This window comes from Anguilla anguilla, chromosome 1 (genome assembly GCF_013347855.1).
Source record: "Anguilla anguilla isolate fAngAng1 chromosome 1, fAngAng1.pri, whole genome shotgun sequence".
Classification (NCBI taxonomy): Eukaryota; Metazoa; Chordata; class Actinopteri; order Anguilliformes; family Anguillidae; genus Anguilla; species Anguilla anguilla.
The window spans coordinates 64137827-64161017 of record NC_049201.1 but is presented as its reverse complement, the minus strand read 5'-3'; the positions used below and the strand labels follow the sequence as shown (position 1 = coordinate 64161017).

The window sequence follows — 23191 nt, the reverse complement described above, 5'->3', positions numbered from 1 at the left end:
GCCCAAGCATGAATCTATGCTCAAATTTGTTGTGAATTGTTGAGTATGAATCATAGTGAAACTCTAATCTTCGGTTAACAGATTTCTCTTTGAGCATTAAGAAATGGCCTGGGCAGGATGCAGCCTCTGGAGCAGGTGATATGGGAGAAAATCCAGACAATTTCTCCTCTCCCTGCAACATACCCTGTGTTCTTGACATTATCACATTAATGGCAGCATGCACAATTCTGCAATCCATCTCTCCATATGGCTATGTGGCTGTAAATGCCAGCATGGGCTTTATTACTGCTGTAAACAAGCTTATGCACAAGTCGCAGTATCTGAATAAAATAAATTTCTAAAAAATAAATAAAGAAATAATATATAATGTCTTTATAGCAGGACCCACTCATTTAGAATGTTTGTCAAGAGGAACTACTGTAAAGATGCAAACATTTAACGAAATGTAGTTCATTTGAGATGCAGTAGATACAAAGCATACAGTATGTGTCCTGGAATACCTGTGCTGTTAAATTGTATTTGAACAAGATCAGGTCACAACCTAGTATATGGCTGGACCTAACACACGTGATCCGACAATGGTGTAACTTCATAACTCGGCCGATCAATGGTGTAACTTCATCACTCACTCAGTCACTCACTCAGTCACTGACATTCGTGTTTGTAGGGCTGGCCCCGCTGTTGCGGTCCAGCCAACAAGCAGCTTTCTGAATAATTATAGTCAATTTTTTGTTAATTGTGTGCCTTATTGCATCATTCCCTGTACACTGTAACATTCTATTACCTTGTGTGTTGAAAAAAAAGCCAAATGTTGTGTGATATCCAATTCCAGACCCTTCTGTTTAAACTCTAAATACTCTTTGACTGCACGTTTTCTATTGCCTTCATCTTCTAATGCCATATTAAAGAAATCATTGTCTGACTTATGTTGAAGCCTGCTTTGCATCTCCGTTTGGTTGGGTTATCATAACAGTCCATTTTTGTGCTTGTTTGATTCCTGTATGGGTGTTGCCATGGTTTTTTGGAACGCGTGTCTGTCAGGGCGAGCTTCTAAACTTCCCCAGATGGGGTAGATAATTTGGCATGCAGTGTTTTGGAATCAGAAACAATGTCCTGAGAGTTCAGACTCACTAATGTGACTGCACTACACCAGGCAACATTTATTTAATCAGGTCACATTTACAAAATCAAGTCACAATAGAGAACTGGACTTGTAAGTCACTGACATAACTTTAAAATACTTTTTGATTGTCTGTGCAATAAAAAGGTCTCTTCATTGGCGAGAAAATCTCCCTGGGGCATCTAAAAGGTTGAGATGGAGATACTGCTGATAAAATACTGGGCACTTCATTCTGATCGAAATTAATAAACTGTATTTTTAACATACTCCTGTCTTATATAAGAAAGGTAGATATCTGTACTCCCTGCTTGCATGCATGAGTTTCACTCTTATTGATATGAAAGGTATATTCAAACACTGTGAGAAGCACAATGCGCTAGGTAGCCAAAAAACAGTTGAAGCATTTTACTTTGATTGATCTGCTAACTGGGGGAACAACATCTGGAGCGTCAGCCCATTTGTTCCCAGTGAGTAGTAGTGCAGAGACTGGTCCCTTTGCCTCACAGCTCCAGGGTCCAGGGTTTGAGGATATCTTGCTCTGGCTGTGTGGAATGCATGTTCTTCACAGTTGATGATGACCATTTATGGACATTCAGTCTCATTTCAGTTAATTTGGCCTGTTTGAGTGTGCTTGCGTGTGTGCGTTTGTGTTTGTGTGTGTGTGTGTGTGTGTGCTCTGCCTTGGCTGAGGTTTCTCCAAAGATGGCATCCAACCCTTGTCTCCTTTTACCACAAGGTTGGCTCCAAGATCAGAAAAGAAAAGACTCACACATACATGCTTGATAGATCTATTATGTGACTGGCTCAGATTTACTAAACACCTCTAGGGGGTTTTCCACCCACTAAATCACAGCAGAGTGGTTGTGGTTATTTACTAATCACATGCAATGGTATTTGGCTATATTCAACATGAGAGAATTGAGACTTTTTCTTGGTGCACTTTAGCCTTTTGAACATATATGAAAAAACTGTTGTAAATGGTCAAATGACTGCAGTAATAACTGACAGTAACGTGACTAGAAAAGATTTGCCATGCAAATTTCTGTCAGAAATATCTGAAGAAATGAACATGCACCACGCAGGCTGACAATAATGAAGTTGCTCAGCAAAATAAAAGTACCTGTTTGCAGTTACATGAGCTATAATTTCTTTGTTATTTTTGTATCTACTGAACTTTCATTTATATACTTTTTACTTTTTATTTTTAACATATGACTTCATAGGCTGATGGAGAAAAAAAATAAAAATAAAATAAAAATCTTAGGTACATCGATAGTGGCTGATAAAATACTTCGTAGATATTTGAAGACATTCAAAGAAATGTGGATGAAATACTGTAGTTGGTACATGTCAGGCAATATCTGAGAATTTAACCAACGGTTTTTAACACCAGTTTCCAGTAAGTGATTATGACCATATCCTGTTAGTCCCCGTGTCACACAATCACTGTGTGCACAGCATCTGAATACCCTCATGAAGATGTAGACCGGGAATGCAACCAGGAACATTCAACTTTACTCGGGAAAAGATGAGAAACAGATTTGAGTGTTGGCCTTGAAATGGCTGGAAATGTTTGTCATGTCAGGAGCCCAAATTTGTCCCCAGGAAACAATACAAACTCCATTTCCACTTTGGAACAATCAACAGGGTGAGCCATTGATGCCTACTGGTGTTGTTCTATTTATTTTGACATACATGATTCAGCATAGGGTCCCTGAAGCACTGGGATGCTTTTTCATGCAGTGCTTCAATCATGAAATATCTCTTAGAGGCTTTTTAATTCTTTGCTGCTGGTAATGGGGCTGTATAGTGAACTGGACTTGGAACCAAAATTTTGTGGGTTGAAGCAAGGTTCTCATCGTAAATTGCTTCAGCATATATCATCCTGCATCTGTGGATGTATGTAAAAATGCAGAAGTTGTGTAAACTCCTCTGGAAAAGAGTGTCTGCTAAATGCTAATAATGTTCTGCAATGTAGTGTTGGGCAAAGAAGTGGATGCACCAATGGGGCATCAATTTACTCTGTATTTGCTTTATATTTGGGTGGGATTCAGTCTGAAAGCTCTCCATGTTGGACAGGTGGCTCTTGGCGGTGTGTCCCCAGGTAATGCTTTAATGGCTTCCTGCTCTGAGTCAGTGTAGGGATGTGTGGATAACACCACAGAGTGATCAGAGCAGTCTGCTGGGAACAGTTTGCACGTGTTTGTTGCACACACAGCTTTGATACTCATGTTTATTTAGCTTGTTAATTAAAATCTATTGTGCTGCCAGGAGATAAAACTGGGCCCTACTAGAACCCAAGTATGGTACCATTCAACAGAAGACCACGGCAAGTCTTAGAAAAAGAATTGTTGTTTTGTTTTTTCAATGTCAGTTTGTCATTGTAAATGAGAATTTGTTCTCAACTGACTATCCTGGTTAAATAAAGGTCTAATAATAATAATTTCTTGATCACATTAGCCCCGCACCTATGATTATCTGATGGACATTTCTATGTCTGTCAATATTGCTGACTCAAATACATATTATGCACTCCTTTGGATATGAGGGCCATGGTAGCACAGTGCACATGTTTTGCAGGCATGTGTTAAATGTTATTTTTTTAGATTATGCACTTTTATGGGTCTTTCTTAAAATATGTATATGGAATGAGTGTGGGGACACTGGGGAAATACATGTGTTATTGCTTTGTTATATTCACCTTGTCATAAGAGGAGAAAGACTGTCTCTTCCAGATAGTAACCTGGCTGATTCCTACACAGGAACATCAAAGTAACACAGCATAGCCAGAGAACAGGTACTTCCAGGTCAAACACTGCTGGTGTGGGGTCTATATGTATTTGTGAAAAAGAGAAAACAATATTCAGCCCTTGCATATAAAAACTTTATAAGACATAAAAAAATGAAATCTGTACTAATACTTAACTCAGCTGGTGCACAAAACACAAAACCAATACATGTCATACATAACAAGCCTATACAATACATAACTATGCTTTGCATCAGATATCCTGAATATTTCCTGAGTGTCTCCTCATATGTACTATGGCTAGGCAGACATCCTGTATATTAATATGATTGTACAACATAACATAACTAGGTTCCTGATCTTCTCTTCTGAAGTACAAGGTCTGGTATGTGCTGTATCTGAATGAGGATAATATAGCACAATATATGATTTTAACCTTCCCCGAAATCATATAGATTGTTACTGTAATACAGTACAGTCATGCACTCACGGGGGTTGTTAGGTCGACAGAATGTTCCTGTTTTCCAAGTATATGTATATATACGTTTGTATCAACTGTTGAGTAGGGGTGTGTTTTTTAATGTTTAACTGAAAAAATAAAAATAAATTGTGAATAATGTTAGGAAAAATTATTGAAAGAAACAAAATAATATAAAGAACTGTGCCTTTAAGGCCGTGTTCATAATGTTACTTAGACCAGTCATCTTCTCGGACATTTCATCTTTTTGTGACTGATAATGTTACTGTGATTTGTCATTCCTGTGCAGAAAGTGTAAAAGAAGAAAAAATGCTGTTAATTCACTTTGAATGTTTGCTATATAACGCGAAAAGCAAAATGCAAGCCGGTGTTCAATTTTTCCTTCCAAGGTTTTGTCAGTAAAATGTAAGAAATTCAAATAAATAAATAAATACAAAATTAAATAATAAAGCCGTTAATTTAAAAGAATTAATTAATTTTCTAATTGTGTATTGATTGCAGATCATTTTTTATGCTCGCTTTCTGTTGCTATGATAAAATTAATAGTGATTATTTTAATGTTCTCATTCTATGCTGTATTTATTTATTTATTTATTTACACTGACATTTTTTGGGATTAATACTGGTTTTCATTCTGTGCAATCATTATGGATGGTTCTAAACAGATAAGCACACTATTCTTCCTGAATGTTACTGAGAGCCAAAATTAATGTTTTGGTCTACTTGACCTTTCTAGTGAGTTGGTAAAATGGTCTTAAGTTGTTCCCACTCTTTTCGTGGGCAAACTTTATAATACTAAGATTGCGTGGAACTGTGATTAGAGCTTAAGAGTCACGACAGCCCTTTCAGCCTTGAACAACACACTTCATCTTAATTGCTCTAATTACAATCCATGTATAAATGGAAAGGGATAACGATTGGCACTATAAACAATGCAAAATAATTACATAATTGTTCTACGAAGAGAGCTGACACTTGGATGTGCACCACACAAAGTGCTTTTGCACAATGGACAGTAGTTTGCATTAACTGGCGTAGAAGGCAGAAAAAAAAAATCATTCTTTGGGTGAAAAGGGCTGAGTTCCTGATGGGGAGGAACAGAGGGAGTTTAGTTTTGTACGATAAAATAGAGAGAATATCTTTTTCTGTTTGCAGTTCACTTAAGTCCATATTTCCCATGGTGCTTAGCAAAAGTCACAGAGGAGGTCCGATTCAACACACAGGAAACAGCACCGAACTGGGGCAGAGGGGACAGAGCTTTCACACAGGAACATGAAAGGCATTGCTAATTAACCTCAACACAGGCAAACTGGATACAAATATTGCATATAGACAGTTGGCCTTCACAAAAACACGAAACAACTCAATAGTAGACAGACTTGGCACTGTATTTAAATTGGAAATTTCCCTTCGAAAAAAGTCAAGTATTTGAAAATGGACCCCAGGGGAAATGTTTTTCTGGACATGCAAAGCTGGCTGATTATTTGGCCTCACACGGCTAATTTACCAAGGACTGGAGCGCATTACCAGGCCATTTTTTCCAGATTTATTTTCCCTCACAGAATCATCCGTCACCATGTTTTGTGTAAACAATGACTGAACCATATGAACAGAGCATGTCTGAATGCTCATTCACAGACCTTTATTCAATAAAAAAAATTATCCTTAAAGGAAAAACACTGTATTCAGTTAAATCCAAATGTTGTCACTTACAGTATGTTTGCTGTGGTTGTCATCTGGTCAGATATTTTTTGTAAATTATAAAATGCAATTCTTTAAAGGCAACCTCCACTAGATGGGATATACAAAAAACACAAACTGAAAATGTAGATAATAGGAAATTAAGATTAAGTCTTTTCATATATAACAATGACAGAGATGCTTGTACTTTCTGCGTTTTCCTGGCCATCCGTGTGACTCATTTCAGAGCCATGCTCTGACAGGATTTGCCGTAAGATGCTGAAGTTTGCGTGGCGTGACATCCGTATCGCAAGAAGAAAACCAGCTGGACTGTCACGCAAGCAGTTTGCACCTGCATTGCTTTTTCAAAACAAAAGTGGCGTGCCATAATGAAAAGCATGTTTGCCATCCTGGCTCCCCGTGGGGCATTAGGCTGTTTTATAGATCGGCTGGGTTGATGGGGTAGTTTACAGAGTGACTGGATTTCTTGAACACATCATCCTTTTATGTGACGGCTTCATGCCAGATTTGCCTCTCAGCTATATTCTCAGACCACAGTGCCTCCCTCCATCTCTTTAACCCCTTCATTCCCCCACAGCCTCAGCCTTCTGCTCGCACAACAGTTTTACCAAAGCAGCTCAGGATAAGTGTCTTACTTAAGGATTCTTGGCTGGTGTTGCACTGGAGATTCAACCTATAGAATGCCATGCCACTGCCCTCTTGCTACATTACTATCTCTACACACCTGTGGCATGTTTGTCTCTTCTTTACTTTCATTATGGAAAGAATGTTCTGTGTACACAGCCACTACTATTTGACTGGCTTCCGAGGATAAGAATGTAGTTTTGGCCGCTGTGTAAGAAGGCATTGTATTGGCAAAAGATGAAAACAACAAAAGAATATAAGATTGTGTTCCTAACACTTGGAAACAATACCATGCAACCATATGAACAATAAAGGAACAACTCCTACACATGCATGAATTACCATTGCATTATCTCGCAATCTTACTCACACCATTACTGATTCATGAGCAGTTTCTGCAATACAGCTGGCAAAAAGGGTGCAGTGATGTTATTAGCATTCTTTTGCATACCAATTTCATGATTTTTCAATTGTATGCACCTGTTTATTTGTGCAGTACTTAGAATGATACTGTTCACATTTACTTTCCATGGTTATGCTTCCCTCCTACCATGTTTCCCCACAAAAATGAAATAAAAGGAAAAATATGCCCAAAGATAATAAAAATATCTTTAGGCATACCATCTCTCTCTTTCTCTCTCTCTCTTTCTTTCTATCTCTTGCTCTCTTTTTCTCAAAGCTGAGAGAGGGCTGACTGGCAGTTTTGTGCCCTCAGTAATTGACAATAATAAGCCCAAAGCCATGACCAATTCCAGGCTGAGTCTTACCTGTTCTTGCTTTTATCCTGTTATAGGTGTAATTTTGACAGGCAGTTCATGAAATTCACCAGAAGTCAGTTTCCGGGTGTTTGTGTTGTAAAGCATCAGGTTGTCATGCACTTCCACTGCCATACATATCTCATTACATAATGCAAAGTCTTGGTATTTGCAGGGAGGTTTTTGAGGAGCATTGATCAAAAATATGTTTGACCCACTTTCATGTTTTAGCTCATTCCTTCCTGTCCCCTGGCCACAGAAGGGACTTGTATTGCTGTAAATCTCTTTCTACACAACGATGAGCTCATTTTGTTATCTGTTCAGCAGGTGGACATGTTCAAACAGATGAATTGTTGTATTGCAGTTCCTGAGCATCCTTTCCTGCTTTAGGGTCTCCTGTGCTTGAATGAAGGTTTGGCACATGTGCATTGTAGGCTATAGGGTCCTAGCACTCTCTGAAAGAAGATAAATTTGACAGGGGATGCTGAGAGAACCTTGCTTTGGTGCTCAGGACAGGACATTAATCATGGCGTGTTATGCTGGAATCTGGGGAGTCCTTGATCACCCCATGGTAGAGAGTAGGTTTTGTTACTCTCTCTCACTTTCCCCTTGACCTATGAGTACTGATTGCAGTTGCAATGAGCCATGAGTGGACAACTTCAGCACCTTGGCACATTCTACATCTCTAAGTCTCAGAAATCCCATTATCCATTTGCCTGAAATCATTAGAGGACAGGAAGCTTGCAGTGTATTCATTATGATGATATTCCCAATGTAAACACAGAATTGTGACATGAGCAACAAAGGAATAAGCTGTTTCCAAGTCCCAGGAATTGTAGAAAGCTTGTGCATTGAACAATTAATCAAATTCTCTGTCTCTGAAAACAGGGGAACAGCTGTTCACTTTCAAAAGATGTCACTACAGAGGTATTTGGCTTGGGGGGTGGGGGTGGGGTGGAGGAAAGACAATTGGAATGTCCATAATGCTTGGGAATTTCAGGACATGGATCTTGGGTGGTCAGGTGGTTTTAGGGGCCCAGATGTGAAGGTTTGTTGGGCTTTAAAGAACACAGAGCTGGGGCTGAGGAAGGGGCAGAGATTGAAGTATTGCGTTTTATTCCTTCTCTTAATTGAATGTGAAGCGAATGTGCGACATCTGGGTGACTCCAGGGGTGCGGAGATTGCAGGCGTCGTCCTGGTTAAATTCATCATCCTGATGAATACTGATAGTGTGAGAGGGTCAGGCTAAAGCTTCTCAAGCATTCTCCTCCCTCTGGGGATATTGAATGCTGGGATTTCATCTGAAGGAACAGAGAGCGAGAAAAAAGAAAAGGTTTCTCCTACTGGAATCAGAAAAAGGCCAGCTGCGGTACAGAAAGTGAGACAGAGAGAGAGAGGGGAGTCACAAGAATAGGATCATAGTGATATTTTCACAGTTAGAGTCAAACAATACTGGAAAAGTCACCGTGAGAGAATTGCAGTGGGTGTGTCTCAGTAAGAGACTTGAAACCCTGTGAATCCCTGTGAATCACAATGAGAGAGTCACAGTGAAAAAACAAAATGAGTGACCAAAGTCTTAGGACCCTGTTTTGGTGACAACGCAAGTACAAACATACTGTAAGCGTGCCTGGGTGCAAGTAGAATTGCTACTGCTTTGTCTTGTCTTTGCTTTGCATCAGATGTTTTGATAGGTTGGATGGTGCATTACATTACATTGTGCATTTTTTGTGGCTGCTCTGTTCTGCGTTGTATAGCCTTGGATGTGACATAGACCTCACAGAGGACATGTTACAGGACTTTCATACAGAGAGAGGCAGAGTTGGCTGGCTGCTGAGTGTACATTCATCTTAACAAGTGCAAGTCTGAAATGAATGAAACTTAGTTGAAGTGGTGCAGTTTTTTATTGTTGTTTATTTTAAATAGTGGTATTAAACAAAAATTGACATCAAAGAAATAAAAAAGCTATGGTAAATTTAAAATAAATGTGCCATCTTCTGGTTCCTAAGTGTGATGCCTGCCAAGTTGAAACAGTAGCAGCACAATGGAGAGGCCGACTGGAGGGTGTCTCTGCCAGCTGCCTCCTGCTACTGGCCAATAAGGGAATATTCACCCTGCAAAATTATTCACGGGAACCACTTATTATAGTTTTCAGCACTGCCCAAAAAATGAAACATATATTTTGTTTTAGGAGGAAAATAAATATTAAAACTTCAAATATTCAGTCTCACCTTCCTTTGGACATCAGAAGTTATTGTTTGTAGAGATGCACATAATGGATCCTGTCATAACGCGCTTGCTCTTGATGAAATTAGCAGTTGGCTGTGATGCTGACACACTGTGGGGCGATCTGATTGGCAATAATGAAACCAAAACTCACAGTTAATTTATTCTTATTAGCCATCATAATCAGCCTATTTTAAAACTGCAGCGCGGAGTCACAAAATTGCCGAAATAGAGTTGAACATGCCTTGATTTGAGAGCGTCTGCAAAATGCCTGAAATGTAATGTATTGTCTAATTTTCCAGTGCCTTGGGTTACTGCTAGCATTTGACAATTGTGCCTTGGTTGCAAAAATGGGGCCCTTAGTGTTATCACTTAGTGTTATCACCCTTAGAGAATCATAGTCAGGGAGTGATAAAAGAAAAGCTAGAGTGTTAGAGTGACAATGAAAGTCAAACATTCACAATGAGAAAGTTGCAGCGTTAGTTAGTCTGGAATGAGAGTGAGGGTCGCTGTGGTAGAGTTCCAGTCAAATAACTACAATAAGAGAGTGATAGTGATGGATGCAAAGTAGGCAAGTCAAAGATGGATAGTCAGTCAGAAATTTACACAAGCAGGATCATACTGTGGTGTACTTTCATGCTGTGAGTTCATATTGTACTGCATTCAGCACAAATCATGCAAGTTAATACTAAGGGCATCTCTGTTTATGTAAGAGCTAGAACTCTCTACAGCTGAATGGAGCTCCCTGCTGTGTAATGCAGAACACAAACATGCCTTTGCATATTAACATGCAGATCTCTTCACACCCCAAATGGATTGAAATGAGTGCAATCTGAATGAGCACAAATTCTCTTAACAATGTACCTTTGCATAGGAACCAACAGTGTAACACCATGAAATATACAATAGGCAAGCCATTGTTGTATGTTCAATTTTCCATACCTATTTAAATATACCATTTTTATGTGATATTTAGTTTTCTAGTTTTTAAAATATTTTTGCACGTTTTGATTAAAAGCCCAAAAAGGTGTTAGGTCTGCCAAATTTGGCTGGGATTTTGTCTGAATCCCAGCCAAATTGGAGACTCTGAATTGCCCATAGGTATGAGTGTGTGAATGAATGGTGAGTGAATGGTGTGTGTGTCCTATGATAGATTGGTGGCCTGTCCAGGGTGTATTCCTACCTCTCGCTCAATACATACTGGGATGTGCTTCAACACCCCCAGCGACCCAGCCCAGGATAAGTGGGTATAGATAATGGATGGATAGATGGATGTAGTATATCCTATTAAGATTTTGTGAGGAATTAGATTTCATGAGGACTTGGTTGCATATCACCATGACAGTACTTTGGTCACATAAAATGAGACCTGTATCCACCATATACTATAGCAAGAAAATTTTGCGGTTGTTCTGTGTTCTTGAACAAGTTCAAAGAATATGTATGAAATGCAGTTGCAATGCCCTACATTTTATACATCTCAATTGAGGACGAATTCTGCAAACCTCATTGACTGACCTTAATGTCCTCAGTGGCTTTAGGTTACATTCTGTTTGGTCTGTCTACAGTCACAGCTACATACACTGCAGAGTTTGAAGGATACTCCAGTCCCTGAAGAAAACAAAGACTTGGAAAATGGAAAATCAGTATCACTTTAGAGCGTCTGTTCAGTAGTCCTTGGGAACAGCCAGCCTTGCTTGTCTGTCCTCGGGTTTATCCTGTTCTGACCAGCCAACACCAGAGCTGGCTTGCTCACTAGGGATAATGGGATTTCATTGAAATGCATGCACTATGGGCAGCTTCAAACTGCAGAAACATCATAGCAGCTTGCTACACTTTGTACTGCCTTGATGGGGATCTGAATAAAGGACCGTGTCATTGCCATTTAGAAAAAAAATTAATGGAATTGAAATATCTGTTTATTTGTACTGATTTGTGTTATTCATATTAATTTCCCTCTTTCCTAGTGGAAAATGTAGATAAAATTTGGTTCTCACATACTGATTAAAATGACTGTGATGGCTTGACTGATGCTGTGCATTGATTGTCATAAATTTGCAACGTAGTTTACAGGCTGTGATGTGACCAGCTTTCCTCAACAAAGAGAGTAATGCATCTCGTATGAGTGTCCTCCTAACTCTATCGTTTATAAATCATACATTCTGACACTCTGAGGAAAACCAAGTCAATGAAAATCTCATCAATTTCACACATGCTGTATTCATTCCTCTGGTCTGCATTACACTATCGTTTTATTACGCTTCGGTTTTGCTGTTCTCTGCTATTCTGAAAACTCAAACAGATGTTTTGTAAAGGGGGATGGTGAGAAAGTGTTTTGCCAACCATTTGCCAACAATATCTGTTATGCCAGTGACAAAAAATATGAATATCATATGTATCCATGTTAACTTTCTCTTGTACAGAAAGCAGGTTAAAGTTTGAGATGTGCTAGAAAGGAGGGTATTGTGACATTTCAGTCATGTTTTTAAATGGTCCTTTCTGAGGCATGGGGCCTCTTCTTGGCTTGCATAAAACTACTGTAACAGCTACTGCTAAGTAGAGCCTATTTACCATTTTTTGTTTTTCGTTCCACAGGAGTAAATAAATTGGAAACCAGCTGGTTTTATGACATGATGTTGGGGAACATTTGCATTTACTGGTGTTGAATCACCTGAGAACTTCCTGTGTTCAGGATGTCTCTTGTGTAATCTTGTGTAATCTCTCTATATGCAATACCATAGGTTCTTTATCCCTGTGAATTGACAGAGATTAGTTCACAATGCAGGGCATGGACAGGTGTGTAACTCTATGGTCTCTGTCATTTTTCCCCCCTCTAGAACATGGTTGGAATTTCCCGAACAGAGCAGGGCTCACCCATTTGCAGCTGGAAGACTGGACTGCCTGGAAGACGGCTGTGCGTGAGTGTAAGTGAAAAAGAGCAAGACGCCGCACTTTAAAAATGCTGTTTTTATGCGGGTTGTGTGCATGTATGTAATATGATGTGTGTGTATGTGTGTGTGTGTGTGTGTTTGTGTGTATGTGTGTTGCAGTTCATTGTCATAGCCCAACAGGTTCGAAGTGTTGGAATTGCAAATCTCTGTGTGCGTTTGATCAATAGCACTGAAAAAAAATCCAAACTGACTCCCAGGCAGACTGTGTAATTGGAAAAAACATGGGACTGAAGATTATTTTGGACAGGCCATTTATCCCACTTTAGTTAATGGTGAGTGAGCTGGACGGGTGTTAATGGGGAATTCAGACCTCAAGGTGGAGGAGTCTGTTTGCATACTCTCTGTCTCACATACCATCACATCACACCAAGGGGTGAACCTACCGTCCGCCGGTAACTGGTTCATATTGTGGAAACAGCACCTTTCTCTCTCATGCTAACGCTTCCCAGATTCTGCAAAGAGCTGGGCTTTGGCTGCTAACCTGTAATAACAGGCCAGGAAAACACATTTGTATTTTGTATTATATTCCAGTGTTGTTTGGTGGATTTTTTGGGTTTTTGAAAAAAGAATAGGGTGTTCATTTTTATGAAATTGTCTGAAAAAGCTTTCTCGCTCAGTGTTCAAAACGGATTATGCAGACTATGATTTGAACATGGTACACATGAGAGAATACAATTGAGAGAATGAAAATTGAGTTTCTCGTTCCAGTTAGGTGTGTGACCAAAACCAAAAATAATCTCTACTTCATGGAGCATAATTTCAGCTATTTCTGGAGCTTTCATCAGTCATAAATTAAATTGCATTATGATGCATTTAAAGAGAAGGTGCTCAAAATGAAGGAGATAGAACCTGTAAAAACAAAAGAGAAGCAGGACGCAAAAATAAGTGTTTTGAGAGAGAGAGAGAGAGAGAGAGAGAAAGAGATTACTCAGAGCATCACTCTGTGTGTGTGTGTGTGTGTGTGTGCGTGTGTGCGTGTGTGTGCGTGTGTGTGTGTGTGTGTGTGTGTGTGTGTGCATGCATATACACAACTAGCATTTCCTGGAACACTTTTCCACCACTGGCTGTCTCAGCACAGACCCATTAACGGCTGTGTATTATAGAAATGGCATTATAATTAGACAAGGCTCTCATGAGATACCACACTTGATAAATATGATGATAAATATCCATAAATAAATGACTCTTCAAGTAAGCATAATATTTATTCATGAACCGGCACCTTAATTTTACTTTGGGTATAGATTATACAAAAATGCAACATTTTCTGAATTGTGTAGTACAATTGCTGAAAATATAGGCCTACTAGAACCAAAAGGAAGTGATTTGTGTCTGAGGTTTTGCTCATTTGATTTACAGAAAGTGTTCTGCTCTTTAGTTTTATGTTCCACTCTCTTTATGAGGGTAATTTGAGGCTATTTGCATAATAATTAGCCAGTATCAGAGGAACATGCTGCCTCTACCACAGCCCCTCCCTGCTCTGCGTGACTTCGCCCCACACGCAGCGAAGTGTTTCCATGGAGGTTTCATTTTTTTGGCTTGTTATAGAGTGAGAGAACTTCCCTCAACTTCAACCTGTACAGCAGTATGGAGGCCTTGAAGATTCCTAGAGGGATAAGATGTAAACCTATCGCGGAGTTTATGTCTAAGCTTCGGGGAAGTGGGCTGAATTAATGCATGTTTGAGATGTCAGTACTAAGCTACTGTGCATGACTCTATCTCCTACTTTGACCTTCACTCGATGAAGTCTACTACTTCTGCATAATCTAACACATAAAAATGGATTATGCTTCTATGCATTTTACTACGCACACACACGCGCACCAACAGCTGTTTATACCAATACAAAAACACAAGAGCCACGTGCACTGCCTCTCCAACACAATATTCACACCAGTATGCAAACTCAAGCTATGTAGATGAGCATGCAGACATCAGAGCAATACACGCTCACGTTTTATGCTGATATACACCACAACTGTACACCAGCATATGAATACAAGGGTCGTACCCCTCAGGATGCAAAGTGCATTGACCATGCAATGTCCACCTGCAAATAAACACCAGAGACATACACACCAACACAATCATGCCAGTTATAACCAGAGCCAGATACTACAGTATACACAGCACACAAACACAGATGCCCTAAGCAACACATGTTTTCATCTAACCTATTTTCATAGCACACAAATACAAATGCTTCCAGCTACTGTACATACACCAACACATAAATACAAAAAACCTATTATATATCAATATGCAACAACAAGAGCAATAGGAAGGGCTTGGAGTATTAAAAGCAAAACTATGCCTGAAGTGTGAAATAACAACATAATGAATGTGTGGGACCAGGGTTTAGTTAATAAAATGTGTCATTACCTTCACACAGTTGTCAGACAGAATCCTTCAACCCTGTTTCTGGCAAACACTTTACAGTATGGTCTATTACACTGTATCTAAAGCACAACTTACATTTTTTAATTTCAAATATAAAAAACTTTCTGGAAAACATAATGAAAATTCCAAACAAAGTTTATTATTTGAACATTAGATTAGATATAAAACTGGGTCATATAGTGTAACAAGTTCTTCATTTTTATTTATTGACAATCATTTACTGCAGTGGAATTTTACAGAATGGTAAATGAAGTTGTGATGATGTGTGTGTGACTATGGAGCAGCAGGGGCAGGTTAAAGCTGTCTGACATTTAGATTTGGCACAGGATCAGTTAATGGCAGGAGTCTGGCATTATGACACAGTTGGGATTGTGCCTTCCATAAAACCAGTACTGTTTGGATCAGCTCACATTTTGTGGGGCTCATCATTAACCATAAAAAACATTGGGCTTTATGAAAGTAACAAATTATAGATTTTTTTTGTAAGATCTTTTTGTTAAATTCTTTATAACAGTTAGATCAGTGATTCTCAAGTTTGGAACTGGAGCCTCATTGTGTATGCTGGGATTCGCTCCAACCACTATTGCAATTCTAGAATTTTAAAAAGCTGTTCATTTTTCTTAATTACTCTTAATTTTTAGAGGGATTATTTTACCCTCCTAAGCCACATTATGTTAGAAATAGCTATGCATGCCATAATGATTAAAAGTCCAATAATCACTCTTATTGTTTCAATCATTAAGTACAATGAATGGAAATAAAATCACCACTCTGTTAACTACCATGTTAGCTTTGAAAACCACCTGCTATCTATGTAACAGAAGCTGTGCTTCAGTATCGTTTGAATGGCAAAATCTTTGCATTACAAATCTTTGCCATGAATATTCCCTGAATGTGAGTTTGGAGAATGAAAAGTCCTTGTATCAACAATTTTAAATAATGTCAATAAAATGTCCACAATTTTGCAATGGAAGTAAGCATTAATGTATTACTTAGTATGTATGTATTGCTTAGGACTTAACGTGCTGTTGTCAAACCCAGTTCTCCTATCCCTACCTACCAAAGCAACCCTAACATGCCATATGCATTCTTTTTTAAAATCAAAGAATGACATTTCTGCAGCAAGGATGAGCAGAGCGGTCAGCATTGTGGCATGAAAGAACTGAAGTTTCTGTGAGCTGTCAGGTTGTCAACAGACTGAAGGCCAGAAGTGGCTGCTGATGCAATGGTGGGAGGACTTAGACCACGAGAAGAAGAAGGTGGATGATGTCATCCCTGGGAGGGAATGCTGGTCTGCACAGATGGGCGCAGGAGTACCTGCACTACTTTTTGTGAAGACTTTTGGATTTAAGAGAACATCGGAATCCAGTAACCTCATAGCAGGATGTGGCATGTGGAGCATTAGGCCTTTATGGAAAGATCAAGCCCCTGTAGATTTAGACATATCAGGAATTCTTCATTCATCTGAATGGCATCACTGAAATACAGATATCAGGGCTATTTCCATTTATTTTCTTTATAGACACCCTCGATCAGGAACACTTGGTGAACATGGCTACAGTTTGTGTATTGCGTATACTTCTAACTGCTGACTTGTACTAAAGGAAGTCAGGTTAAGCACAGATACCTTACTCAATGTCCCAGGCTACATTTGAATACCCCCTCCCATAACTATTAAAAAAAAAAAAAAAAAAAATTTTTTTGGTTCAGACTATCTTGTTTCTCCTTAATGTATGCTATCATAGTAAAGGCTTTTTATCTGCATTTTGTTCAATGGACTTAAGTGGACTTGATCCTGAGTTTGGTTACACTGTTGTAAGTCGCTCTGGATAAGAGTGTCAGCTAAATGCCTATAATGTAATGTAATGTAATGTAATGAATTCACAACCTTACAGCTAAAAAAAAAAATCAGTTGCTTTACCATCACACAACTTTACTGCCAAAGAGAAATTGCTTTTAACAAAATACTTCATCTGACAAGTATGTATATCACAGGGGAGGTGGAGAGTTTATATTTGAGCAATAGCTCACGACAGGCCATGGTATATGGTTATTATATCACAGCTAAGGGGCGTTGTTCGGCCCAATGCACAGCCCCTTAGCTGTGATGTAATAACCATATACCACGACCTGAAGTGAGCTATTGCTTTTATAAAACGGTCACCAAGTATGGCAATATGAAAGTAATAGACACGCTTTTCAGTATTAACCACTGAAAAAACTTTTTTTTTTCTCAGACGCGGAGTGATACTGAATTGTGCAAAGGAATTAGACGTCATAGCCGTGGTATATGGTTAATATACCACGGCTATGAACCAATCAGATTGCTTGATTTGAGGTACCCATTTTATAAACATAAATATTTATACATATATACATATATATATATACAATATTGCCAAAAGTATGTGGACACTCGAACATCACACCCATATGTGCTTGTTGAACATCTCATTCAAAACCATGGGCATTAATATGGAGTTGGTCCCCCCTTTACTGCTATTTCAGCCTCCACTCTTCTGGTAAGGCTGCAGGCTGGCAAGGGAAGTGGGGATTGGTTTCCATTCAGCCACAAGAGCATTCGTGAGGTCGGGCACAGATGTCGGGCACACCAAAGGTGTTGGATGGGATTGAGGTCAGGGCTCTATGTTGGTCAGTCAAGTCCTTCCCCACCAAACTCAGCAAACCGTTTCTTTATAGACCTCGCTTTGTGCTCGGGGGCATTATCATGCTGAAACAGGAGAGGGCCTCCCCCAAACTGTTGCCACAAAGTTGGAAGCACACAATTCTCTAAAATGTCATTGTATGCTGTAGCATTAAGATTTTCGTTCACTGGAACTAAGGGGCCAAGCCCAACAGCTCCAGACCATTATTCCTCCTCAACCAAAATTTTAAAATTTATGCATTCGGGCATGTAGCATTCTCCTGGCATTCGCCAAACACAGATTTGTCCTTCAGACTGCCAAATAGTAAAGTATGATTCATCACTCCAGAGAACAAGTTTCCACATCCCCAGAGTCCAATGGTGCTGTGCTTTACATCACTCCAGCCAACGCTTGGCATTGCACATGGTGATCTTAGGCTTCTTGGCCATGGAAACTCATTTCATGAAGCTTCCAATGAACAGTTCTTGTGCTGACGCGATAGCGATAGCCTGGAACCAGTAAGTGCTGCAACCGAGTCAGATGACTGTTACGTGCTTCAGCACACGCTGTTCCTGTTCTGTGAGCTTGTGTGGCCTCTGCTTTTGTGGCTGAGCTATTGTTGCTCCTAGACATTTTCACATCACAATACCAACACTGGGGCAGCTTTAGCAGGGCAGAAATATTATGAACCGACTTGTTGGAAAGGTGGCAGCCTATGACAATGCCTATGAGCATGACCCATTCTACTGCCAATGTTTGTCTATGGAAACCCACTAATTAGAAAGGGTGTCCACATACTTTTGGCCATTCATTGTTTTCATTGTTTATCAAGGGTTAATGTTCTGTTTATACTTATTTTTTCAAGAATACATTATTACCTACACACACAAAAAGTGTGTAGGTGTTTACTGAAGGTCAAAAATTGTTAGTACTTATGTGTACACAGCCTTGGAATTTGTCCTTATTCTTTTTTGAATTGATACCTGTAGGCATGTTCAGGATAGATCTGCTTTTTCCCAGTCTCATTTTTCCTGCTTGCAATATTTGTTTTTCTGTTCCTGTGCTGGTGTCAAAATGAAAAATGGCCACTTGGAACCTTCTCTGCATGTGTTTCTGGCAGGAGGTATTCCCTGTCCCTGTGCCGATGTTCCTCCCTTTTGGCCTGTTAGCAGTTTGCTCCAGAGAGCCCCAGTTTCCCAGCAGGCTTGGCGTGCTGGTTGGATTGAGCCCCCAGGATTTGAGGCAGTTTCATTTAAAGCTTTGCTATTCCAGTAGTAGGAGATCCAAGCTGGAATTCTGTTGCATAAGGTCATTTTTAGGTCATCTGTAAAAACCATATTCTGTGCACGTTACACAGGTACATCTTTATGCATGTACCCATATTCATTACACCTTCATTCAGTTACTGTCTACAGAGATTTGAAATCAAATAGATTATGTCATAAATAAATATGATTTGATGTTTATGGTTATCAAATTGTTTTATGCAATTTATTACAATGCAAAAAAAATTAATATAAAGGCAATTATGGAAATCAATATAAATGGAATTCCATAGATATGAACACCATATGGAACAACATAATTGCATGCAATATGGAGTTGTGGGAGCACAGAATTCCAATTAAACACTCCTCCATATCTTCAGAAGACTGTCTTATAGAAGCACTCCTAAGGTATTTTGTGATTAAAGAGTTTTCGACACCTCATATTCAGGCCAGTGACATCACCACATCTTTTACTGTGACATCTAACATTCACTACCTCATTTCCTTTAATTTTGATCTGGTCTCAGAGTTGCCCCACTCATATAGTGGTCTCATCTGAAGTCATAGTGCAGGTATTTTCTAGACCAACTCAAGTTTTCACATGCACCCAGGTGAACATGGAAAATGATAAATGTTCTTTCCCAGTGGTGCAGATTGATTTTAGTCCCTCCTTTAAGTTTTGTTGCCAAGCAGGCTCAAACAGTGAAGTGGGACAGCGCATGACTCAGAAGAAAAATTGCATACTGGCAAAGGGTAGGGTGTGTTATTCTGTCTTTGAAACACATTTAGGGACTGGGAATTATTTCCATCACTTCCATCATTTCAACATTGATGTTCTGAATGCCCTTAGTCAAAGTGCAGCCCAGGCTTTGGTTATGAACATGACAGTGGCATGCCTGGTTTTTAGAATCAGTTTATTCATTTATGAAGTTTTATTTCTGACTTTTAGGTTGGTCTGGCCAATAAATAATTAAATCAATTCCAATTGATGACTAAGTTCATCTAGGATTTTTCTACTGGCCCAGTTACTGAAAATGAAAACGGTGAGAAATGCACTGTCACTTTGTTAAAACCTGCATATAGTTCAAATGTCTTAGTGTTTATATTTAATATTTTAATTACTTTTACTATTGTGACAACCCAGAAATAGAATTTATTTCTTTTTATATTAGTTTATCTGTGCTGTATTTTCTTTTCACATTGCACGTTTTTTGTATGATTTTTAAAAATTAATTAAATAGCACTTTGAACTTTTTTTATTTATGTATTTATTTCATTTTTAAATTATTATATCACCACCATCAACCACCATGAACTGCTGGCAGAACTCACTGAGGCTCTTAACAAAGACCTACAAACCAACAGGAGTGCCTGCATTGGCTTTTCAATTGAATTCAAGATTTAATTACTTTTAAAGCAAACACAGATTAGCCCCTTATTACATTACTGAGCTGTTGATCTCATATAATCCTAAACTTCTCCTTAGATTCAATAAAGACCTTTCGACTATTCCAGAGTCCATGTGAAAAAACTAAGGAGGCAGTGCTTTTGCAGTAAAGGCTCCTGGAATGTGGAACTGGATAAAACTCTCCCTGTCTTTGTCTGAAATCCAGAGCTGAAATTCATGAAATCTAAATATAGTCATGGTTATTATTACATCTATTTTTTACATTTGTACTTTATTTTTCTTCTACCAATTTTCATACCAATATTTTTTCTCATTTTATTGGAAGGCTCAGTTACATTTGTCGGCCTGTGTCATTGCAGCGGTGTCCTCCTTCACTTACTGTAAGAAGAGCACCTCCAGACCCTAATTTTTACTCTGCAGTACACCAGCTGAGCTGCACTGTCATTGTTTTTGAGGGATACACTAAGGGCATAGCCCAGTCTCCAACCTATATTATCTTAACTTTAGCACCTAGTCTGAATCCATGGTGAGCATCTCTACCAACTGAGCTACTTGTTAGCCCAAGCCTGAGCTACCCATCAACGTCAATATCCTGACATGATTACCTCATAATCAGAAGATAGGTCTTTATATTACCATATAGTAGTAAAATAAAGATCACCACTGCACACTGTCTTAAAAATAAACCCAATGGGAAATTTAATGATATAGATACTGCAGATTACTGTCAAAGGTCAGCTATTTCAAAACCGTTTTCCAGTAATGGGTTATCTTAGTTGAGGTTCATTCCCTTCATCCTTGGCATCAACTTCCACATTGGAAGTTGAGTATTGTCTATGAAAATCTGTGGTATGGTGTGGTAACTAAAATGCAATATAATCATAATGTAGATAACACTGGAGGATCCTCTCTGGAACTCTTTACTCTGAAAGTCTTTTTTTTTACAGAGAATATTGGATATGCACCAATATGCACCAACAAAAGAGAGTGTAAAAGAATTGATAAAGAATTGATTTGCAATGCAATGTAGAAATACATTATTCTCTCTCATTTTTTTTTCTTTCATAGATGGATCCAGTTCAAAAGGCTGTTATAAATCACACATTTGGAGTCCCTCCACCACCTAAACGGAAACATGTTGTGTCTTGCAGTGTGTGCCAGCTAAGATTTAATTCACAGGTGAGTGCTGTCAATCAGGGCATCATTTCAAATCCTTCTCACTCTCTTTGTGTGAATACAGATACATAAAAGATAATAGATTATTATTGTAAAAGTCCAAGTCATTTATAAAATACTGAAGGATTTTAAACATTATTCAGAAAGCTAGGGTTTTGTGCTGGCTGTCACATTGCTAATCATAAACATGTAATCTTTACTGTAAAGCTTTGCCCTGACCTTATTATGGTAGTTAATCTTCAGTTCTTTAATTTGAAACTGCTTGCATGAACAAAGCATGTATCATCATTGTCTACAAAATAGCAATTTGCTGCAGAGAATGGGGGATCAAGGGTGGGGTGAGACGGGACGAGGAGCTCAGTGACAAATTTTGAATAACTAGTTGTGAGCTTTTTATTTCTCGTTCCAAAAAACATCATTACATTATTGGATAGTATTTTTGTTTGAATAATTTTTTGTGATGGTGTTAGATTGCCGAAATTTGAATGCCCTTGGAGTACAATCATGAAGAAAAATTTAAATTAAACCTTAAAGAGACTTAAATTAAGATGAATAAATATATGCTAAACTAAGAATGGCATGTCACATAATTGTAATTTAAATTACATCCGTATGCATTCTGTCCAATTCCCATGTTTAATAAAGTAAATATAAATGAAAATTAGACTAATATTCCATCAGCTCTATCCTTTATCTGTGGTTGATAACGTTGTTATAAGACAGTACATTCCAAATGTCATTAAACAAGCTATTTATTCTGGCAGAGGCCAAATATATCATTATTGGATGCTGAGTTGTTATTTCCCCTGCACGTAAGATCATTTCATGATAATCACCCTCCATCAGGGCCTATCAATCATAGCTCCTGTCTACCCACAATCCTCGTCTGCATGGAGCCAAAGGGTGGATGAGACAAGGAGAGGCTTTGCATTTAGATAGGAAAGATAAGTATGGCAACTTAATTTCCATCAAAAATAGCTTATTATTATTACCAATAATAAACATGAGAATATATTGCAATAGATATTCAGCTGAATGGGAATTGGGTCTCATTAATGTGGCCATCAAAGGTTTCAAGGAGCACACCACCACTGAAACACAGTAGCCTGCGGTAATATACTTGGAACCATAAAGTCCAAACTGCTATCTGCTAACAGAATACCAGAAACAAATGAATGGCCCTAATGACATAGTGGCCATATTGTGCATTGCTGTTGCATCCCTGTGGAAAATAATATTAATAATATTAAAAATCTTGCTATGCAAGCTGCCTTGGATATGAGTGTCTGTTAAACAAACAACTAATATAACATACACATCTACAAAAAAGCAAATCTTATCATATTAAGTCTTATCCCCAATAAAAAACAATTTGATTTAGTCTGTTGAAAACAGAGGTTGCAAAATTGTTGCATCTTTTTGGGAAATAAATAATTTATTTGTATGCATGCACATAATTCCAAGGATTATAAGATTGAGTGATACAAATTGATTGTGATTTTTTTAAAAATGAGTAGCTAACATGAACTATATTCATGTGTATAGAGACATTTTTGAGAAATAGGTCAAGTTATCTCAGAGATAAAGTTTATGTTGAAATACTAATATTCTGTTCAAATTATGAGGGACAGATTTATAAGAATTAAACAATGTCCAAAACTATTTATGGAATATGTGCACAATGTTTTATTAT

The 23191-nt window shown here is 38.5% G+C and overlaps 1 protein-coding gene across 1 annotated transcript in view; it reads left to right on the top strand.

Annotated features, from left to right (window-relative positions):
• Positions 1-23191, top strand: part of znf385d (zinc finger protein 385D) — a 58183-nt gene that overhangs the window by 16173 nt on the left and 18819 nt on the right. The window contains exons 3-4 of the mRNA XM_035403714.1: positions 12488-12574; positions 21391-21501. Coding sequence (XP_035259605.1) covers positions 12488-12574; positions 21391-21501 — 198 coding nt within the window. The remainder of the gene's footprint in view (positions 1-12487; positions 12575-21390; positions 21502-23191) is intronic.